The sequence below is a fragment of the Mobula hypostoma genome, chromosome 18, assembly GCF_963921235.1.
Source record: "Mobula hypostoma chromosome 18, sMobHyp1.1, whole genome shotgun sequence".
Taxonomy (NCBI): Eukaryota; Metazoa; Chordata; class Chondrichthyes; order Myliobatiformes; family Myliobatidae; genus Mobula; species Mobula hypostoma.
Window position 1 is genome coordinate 44,789,401 of NC_086114.1, and position 8,523 is coordinate 44,797,923.

The following is an 8,523-nucleotide window of genomic DNA, read 5'->3' on the forward strand; positions in this document are numbered from 1 at the left end:
AATGATTGTAAGCAACATGTTTTGTGCCTCATTCTTGACTTCTGAAGAACCTATGGATCGCAGAAGCACCAGGATCCCACAGGCACCAGATTTTCCGATGATTGCACTGTGGCTCGGTTACAACAGATGCTGCCTCTCCGTTCCAACAATCCAGGTTCAATCCTGACCCCTAATTCCGGCTGTGCGGAGTTTGCACATTCTCCCTTTCAATGTGTGCGTTACTCCTGGGTGTTCCATTTTCCTCCTACATCCCACCGACATGCCGGTTGGTTGGTTGGTTGGTTGGTTAATTAAGAACATTGTAGGTGATTGGTAGAGCCTGGGGAGATGATGTGAATGTTGGGGCTATCATATGGGATTAGTGTAGAACTAGTGTAAATAGAGTCGTAGAGCATGGAAATAGGTCCCTTCAGCCCAAATGGTTCAGGCTGACTCCTACAGATTCCCATTTAACCTAGCCCCATTTTCCCATATTTGGCCTATATCCCTCTAAATCAGAGTTTCCCAACCTGGTGACCATGGACCCCTTACTTAATGGTATTGGTCCATGGCATAAAAAAGGTTGGGAATCCCTGTCTTTCCTAACTATTTACCTGTCCAAGTGTCGTTTGAATGGTGTTAATGTACCTGCCTGAACCATTTCTGCTGGCAGCTCCTTCCACGTGCTGACCACTCTCTAGGTGAAAAGGTTGCCCTTCAGGTTCCTACTAAATCTTTTCTGTTGCAGCCTAAATCTATGTCTTCTAGTTTTTGATTCCCAAACCATGGGAAACAGATGGTGCACATAAATAGGTGCTCAGGTTGAGAAGGTTGAGAACTTCAAGTTCTAGGAATGAACACCATCAATAGCCTGTCCTGGTCCAACCATGTTGACGCCATAGCCAAGCAAGCTCACCAAGCTCATCTACCTCTTCTGTAGATTAAAGAAATTTGCCATTGCCCCACCAAACCTTTCCACTTTTTATCAATGCAAAGTAAAAGGCGTACTATCTGAATGCATCACGGCTTAGTAATGGCAATTGCTCTGACCTATGACCACAATAAAGGCACAGCTTAGTACATCATGGAAACAGCAGGAATTCTGCAGATGCTGGAAATTCAAGCAACACATATCAAAGTTGCTGGTGAACGCAGCAGGCCAGGCAGCATCTGTAGGAAGAGGTGCAGTCGACGTTTCAGGCCGAGACCCTTCGTCAGGACTAACTGAAGGAAGAGTGAGTAAGTGCAAGACAAGCTCTTCACTGAACTCGGTACATATAACAATAGTAAACCAAATAGTAAGCCAATCCAAAGTTCAGCGTGGCCTTGCTAGGTCAGATAATCAGTTCTGTGCTGTATGACTCAATGATTCTCTGACATACGGTATTTCTGTAGTGGTTTTGTCATTTTAGTGATGATCTTAGTCCTGTAGGATAAATGAGCAGGCTTGGCCAGAGAAGCGGCAGGTCTTACACTGACTGAGTCTCAGTCAGGAAGTCCAGTGACCCACCTAAGCTTCCAAAATGTTTCACTCAAACTGCCTTGATCTGATGTATTCATCTGTTTAGAGTGCTGTATGCTGCTCAGTCCAAGCCCAAGAGTGGATCGGAGGATATTGAAGTCAGCTGCCGAAGTAAGTTCAGGGGACAGGACCACTTGAGATTTTCTTGAATGGTGGAGCAGATTAAAGAGCTTTATAGCTTCCATTTCTTAGCATGAATGATGTAATATGCTGAGAATATGTGTAAGTATGATGCAAAGTAATTGAGATGTCTCACAATACAAGAAAACCTGTATAAAGTAGTGCATTCAATGTATCATTGAAGAAAAATTGGAGAAATTTAAAATAATCTCTCCTGCCCAGAAATTACTATTACTTGAGGCTTTGTTCTCATGGAACTTGATATTTAGATAATAATAGTAATGAATAACAGACAAGCTTTTGCTGTGGTGGAACGAGATTTTCCCTTTACTCCCACAGTTTAAAAGCAACAAAGCATAGCAAATTCTTATAGATGTGCAGAAGCATGTAAGACTGGTTTCTGTCTTTATCTCAGAGGCCAGATTAGGAAAATGATGAATGAGATTTGAGATTGTCTGAAAGACAAACATCTTAGCAATTTGTGGGATGTTGAATTATGTTGCAAATCTTTGTACACAAATCACTGAAAGTTATCACACGGCTACACCAAGCCATTAGGAAGGCGACAACATTTTGGCCTTTATTTCAGGAGGCTTTGAGTACAAGTGAAAAGTACATAGTACAATTATATCAAGCCTTGTTCAAACTACACATGGAAAATAAGGGGAGAAGTGTACAAAATTATGAGGGGTATAGAAAGGGTAAATGCTTTTTGCTCTGAGGCTGGCTGAGACTAGAACTAGAGATTATGGGTTAAGGGTGAAAGGTGAAACATTTAAAGGAAACATGAGATGGAAACTCTTCACTCAGAGGGTGGGTGAGAGTGTGGAACTAGCTGCTAGCAGAATTGGTGGATGTGGGTTTAATTTCAACCATTGAGAGAAGTTTGCATAAGTACACAGATGGGAGGGGAATGGTGAGCTATGGTGCAGCTGCATGCTGATGGCACTAGGTGGAATAATAGTTCAGCGCAGACTAGATAGGATGAAGAGCTTGTTTCTATAACTAAACTGTGCACAGAGTCAAAGTGATGAAATGCAGCTACCTTGCAATAGAGAAAGGCATTCAAACTGAATTTTAGATAGGGGAGGATTGGGGACTGTAAATGAGACTGAATATGAGACATTCTCTCTTTTCTCTGTAAAGAGAGAATGTCTCATATTCATTTGAATTTGGAAGAATGAGAGGTAAACTCATTCATAGAAATCTACAGCACATTAAAGGCCTTCGACCCACAATGTTGTGCCGACTATGTAACCTACTCTAGAAACTGTCTCGAATTACCTTACCACATAGCCCTCTATTTTTCTAAGCTCCATGTACCTATCCAAGAGTCTCTTAAAAGCCCCTACTGTATGTGCCTCTACCACTTTGCTGGCAGTGCATTCCATGAACCCACCACTCCCTGTGTAAAAAACTTATCTCTGACATCCCCCTTGTACCTACTTCCTCCTACATCCCCCTTGCACCAATTTTATATTGAAACAAATAAAATATACATGAGGCTTGCTGTGGTAAATCAGCAGTGATGTATTTCAAGCTGTGTGTTTGAAATCAAGGGTCACAGCCTTAAAATTGGCAATCAACTATTCAGTGCAGACATAAGAAGAAATTTCTCCAACTGAAGGGCAATAAATCTTAAGAGACACAAAAGACAACAGAAGCTGGGATCTGGAGCAATAAACAACCTGCTGGAGGAACTCAATAGGTCAAGTAGAATCTGTGGGAGAAAAGGAATTGTTGACATTTCGGGTTGAAAGCCTGCTGCAACGATTCCAACCAAAACATTGACAATTCCTTTCCTTCCACAGATGTTCATCAATGCATGGCGTTCTTCCAGCAGATTATTTAGTTTCTACCCAAGAGGGTTGTGGAAGCTCAGTCAGTGAGTATATTCAAGACAGATCATTTGAAAACTAAAGTAGATAATATGGAGCTCAGGTAGATATGCTGGTGAAGGAGACATGTGGAATGCCTGCTTTCATCAGCTGTGGTACAAAGTATCAGGGCAGAGCTGTCACGTTGCAGATCTATGGAATATTAGTTTTGGATTGGGATGAAAATGTTATTTTTCTTGAAGTTTAACTTTCCTATGACTGCTTGTATTTTTGTATACTCACCTACATACATGTAATTGCTCAGTGAATTTTCCAGTAATTATGGTACAATTGCCTCCGTATTTCTTAGTTTCAAAAATAGGTGTTACCACTACTTGAAACTGGCTATTTTATTGGCTAATTGTTATCAATGGAATTTCTGTAATCTCTAATCTGGTATGGGAAGACCATGACTACTTTTGATTCTGGTCTTTTCTTTGTCCTCTCGACATTTCTCCTTCTTTGCTCTTGTAACATTTAGTAGCTGTATACAACACGTTTTATGCCTCACTCTTGACTTCCGAAGGATCGTTGGATTGCAAAAGCACCAGCACCCATCACTGGTTAAGCCACACCTGGAGTATTGTGTGCAGCTCTGCTGGTCAAAACATAGAAAGGATAAGATTGTGTTGGGGAGAGTGCAAAGGATTTGCACAATGATATTGTCTGGATTGGAGCATTTCAATTAATAGGATAGATTGGAATTCTGGGTTTATTTTCCCTGGCTGAAGAATGACTTCAACATTTTAAAGAGGTGGGGTTAGATAGATTAGATAGTAAAAATCTTTTTCCCCCATGAGGGTATCTAAAGCATGTAGGCATCAATATAAGGTGAGAGGTGGAAGATTTAGAGGGTGTCTGAGGGGGAGTTTCCACACAGGGAGTGGATAGAACCTGAAAAGCCCTGCCTCAGGGGGGGATAGAGTAAGGTACTGTCACAACAGTTAAGAACCACCGAGGCAAGCACTTAATCTGTCAAAGCATAGAAGTCAACAGACCTGACGTGGGTAAAGAGGATTAGTATAGATAGATACAACAGTCGGCATGACCCGTTTCTGTGCTGCATGTAGCTACGACTCTATACAAGGTCTGTGCAGAGAAGTGGACTGAGACAGAGAAACAAATCCAACTAAACTGCAATGTGCGTACAAGGGACCAAATCTGCTTCTATTTTCAGGTTCTTTTGATGTTCATGTGACAGAAACAAGAACATTTATTTTATTAACCCACATCCCTAATCATAGACAATAGAATGGTACAGCACAGGAGCAGGCCTTTCAGCCCATTTTGTCTAGGTCTATCATGATTCTATCCACCTGCACATGGTCTGTATTCCCCTATTCCCAGCCTCTTTGTGCATCTGTCCAAATGCCTCTTAAACATTGCTACTGCATCTGCTTCCACCAACTCCCCTAGCAGCATATTCTTGACAGAACAATCTCAGAATCAGAGGGTGGGCTGTGTTATCACAGGAGGCTAAGTGTTAACAATGCGTGAAGGGAAAATTGCTACACGAAGCAAGGTTTGTACTTGCAGAAGTGCAAGACCTTGCAAATTAGACACATTTTTACCAAACCTCCATAAAAGAAATTTATATTTAAGCATGAAGCAACGAAAAATATGCTGGAGAAACTCAGCAGATCAGACAGCATCTGTTTAGGGAAATGGACAGTTGATATTTTGGGTTGAGATCCTTCCTCTAGACCAGCATTCCAGCAACTGCAGTCTCTTGTGTCTCCATTCTGATTGTCTACTGTGAAGTCTGTTCGAGGTACATCCACTTTCAAGAGATTTTCCTCAGTCCAAATGAAGGGTCTCGACCCAAAACACTTCCCTCCACAGATGCTGCCTGGCCCGTTGAGTACCTCGAGCATCTGGTGTGCTGCTCCAGATTCCTGCGCCTGCAGCCTCTTGTGTCTCTTTCTTATATTTCAGCTGTATTGTTATACGCATTTCAAATAGTTAAAATATTATAAGGAGGGATTAGCTTTATTTGACTAGTGTACATCAGAACATCGAAACATGGAGTGAAATGCATCATTTTTCGTCATTGCTTCTAATATGCTGGAGGCAGCTTGCGAGTGTCGCCATGCTTCTGGTGCCAGTATAGCATACCCACATCTCATTAAATCTAACCGTACATCTTTGGATTGTGGGAGAAAACCAGAGCACCCAGAGGAAACCCACGCAGTCACAGAGAGAATGTACAAATAGTGTATAGACAGTGGCAGGAATCAAAACCTGATCAGTGATTGCTAGCACGATTACCACTACACTATAGTACAGAATCTATAGTGTGGAATTTGTACAGAGCCAGAGTTGTCAGGCTGGAAGATTTTGCACATAGACCAATATAGTGTCACCATTTCTTTCCCAGCAGAACAACCAAGAATGATTACAAGTTAATCTTAAGGAACAAAACAATGCAAAACTTAGGTCAAGTAACACTAGGGTCGTTACTTACATCAAGAAAACTCATATTAATATGGAGATCCACATCCACATCATCAATTGTTCCATATTCTCTATGGAAAGACATATTTAGAATTGATAAGTCACAGTCTATGGGATTTCTCAATTATTGTTATATGTTAACTTAGACAAATAGCCCTGAGTGTACTTCATCACTCAATTAGATTGTGGTATTAACATCATCTAACATTCTTTGTTTCAAGTTCTTTTATATCGAAATCTGAGGTAAAAATCTATCAATGCCATACAGAGAAGATAGAACAGCTCTCACGGCAACTATCGAGACAAGCACTTCAATCCCCAGTGTATGAAAAGTAATAGACAAATTGGTGAAAAATGGGAATAACATTAGCACTCGATGGGCACAATGAGAACCGAAGAAATACAAACAGAAGTAGGGCCTTTTGATCCCTGGTAACTGCACCACCATTCAACAAAATCAGCTGAGCTTTTACCTCAGCACCACTTTCCTGTATTGACCCCATACCCACGAATTTCCCTAATACCGGCACTTTTTGGGGAAACAAATAGGTTCCATTTTTACAGATGCCCTTAAGATAACTTTATCCACGAGTCAGGAAATACAAATTAATTACTTTTTATGATAACCATAGTTCCACATTGAAGTGAATAACATCCGAAGTACATAAGATTGATAGGAAAGAATTACAAAAAGTGGAGAGAGGACACTAGTTCCACCGTTCATAGGAAGGGACGTACAGTATGTACATACATCAGACTTCTGAATTTAATAGTTTTATAGGAGCTTTTTTGTATGTGGGAAGTGGGGGGGGGGCGGGAGGGTGGTTCCATAAATCAGTTGTTCATAACCTGGGGACGTCTTGTGTCCAAAAAAATTGATGCATCTTTGCACTGAGCCTATGAGGAATAAAGATTACCTTACATTTGCCCAATTAACCACAGCTCAAAATATCTAGAAAACCATTCACCAGGCCAATAAGACAATGAGAAGATGAAAAATATTGGGATGGAAGAGGGAAAGGTGATGAAATTTAGGGAGCATTGATTAGATGATCCTTATACTGAGCATAAGGATTAAAGTACATTGTTTCCGTTGGCAGTAAATCAATGGCACTAACTTATTGCTTTATTTCTAACAGACCCGCACAAGTCAAACTCATGGTACAACATCTTTTAGAGGTACATGGTGCATTTTAAGAATACGCCTGTGTATTGCAAATGAGTAGTTGTAATCTAAAAAGAGAGTGCGAGTTGAACAGAGCAAAATGAACCAAGGTTTGAAAACAAAAGCTATAAACAACTTTGATTTAACTGGCCTAATGCAGATGAAAGTGTGGATTTGGGGCCTTTTTCAGAGGGTATAAGTTTGACTCCAAGTTTGGCCAGATTCCTCACCTGCTGGTCTGTACGATTAGAGCACTCCATCTTTGGACAGAGGGAAAGGTAGAACTAACAGGAGCAGTTCCACACTGCAGTGGTAATTAGAAACAGCAACGAAGGCAGCACTGGGAAATTCAACATCCCAGACTATTCCATGCTTTGAGCAAATGGAATAAAACTTGGAAGCAAAGAGTGAGGAAAAATTGAGCTAAAAATGAATTAAGTGGTTTTTTTTGGAAGAATCCTATTCCCTAAAGAAACTCGTAAAATGACAAGCAAAATGTTAGACAGAAAATAACAGTAATAAAAATTGCCATCAGTTCTGCAACACTTGAAAAATTAGAACGCTGAAGACTTACCTGACAGAGACGGAATTTTCTCCATAAATTTCCTTGACTGCTTCGATGTCTGCATCGAGCTGTGGGTGCCGGTATAGATCAGCTGCACAGCTACCCTGTAAAAACAGACACACACTGTAATATATTGTTGGGCTTGCCTGCGAAAGAGCTGTCACTATAGGCACTGCTGCTGTTTTGGCTTTCTTAGGATCCAGGCCAGCTCATTCTCTCTTTCATTCTGTCTCTTGCTCTCTCCTTTGCCAACCCTGTTTCTTTCCCTCTCACTCTCTTCTTCTTCCTCTGTTTGTCTCTCTTGTTACTCAATCTCTCCACATTTGTCTGTTGCTCTTCATTTTCTCTCTGCTTCTCTTTGCTCTGTTTCTCTATGCATCCTATTCTCCCTCCCTCCCTCTTCCTCTTGCTTTCTGTCACATACACACTCTTCTCTCTCTCTCTCTCTCTCTCTCTCTCTCTCTCTCTCTCCCCCCCCCTCCCCTCACTGTCCTTCAGTGAGATGTAATACTTTGCATTCAGCTTTAAATTGGAAGGTCCTCACCGGAATTTGTACAGAGCCGGAGTTGTTCTGCTGGAAGATTTTGCGTGTAGACCAACATAGTGTCACCATTTCTCTCCCAACAGAACAAAAAGAATGATTAAGTTGCATCAAAGATGTGTCTGCTGCTGTGTGAACTTCTCCTTCAGGAAAAAGTTAGTTTAACTTGAGAAACTTGTCTATTTCATGATTTTACCTTTATATTTTACTGAGTACTTCCAGTGCAGAAGCAAGCCATTTGGCCCATCTAGCCAGTGCTAATACTTATGCAGGACTCCTTCACTGATTCATCATATCCAT

General features: G+C 41.1%; 1 protein-coding gene across 4 annotated transcripts in view; it reads right to left on the minus strand.

Annotated features, from left to right (window-relative positions):
- LOC134358209 (protein mono-ADP-ribosyltransferase PARP6) overlaps window positions 1–8,523 on the minus strand; it is a 158,921-nt gene that overhangs the window by 76,450 nt on the left and 73,948 nt on the right. For all 4 annotated transcript variants that reach the window (XM_063070213.1, XM_063070212.1, XM_063070211.1 and 1 more), the window contains exons 5-6: window positions 7,692–7,786; window positions 5,963–6,023 (exon numbers count right to left, since the gene is read on the minus strand). In XM_063070213.1, the coding sequence (XP_062926283.1) occupies window positions 5,963–6,023; window positions 7,692–7,786 (156 nt within the window). The remainder of the gene's footprint in view (window positions 1–5,962; window positions 6,024–7,691; window positions 7,787–8,523) is intronic.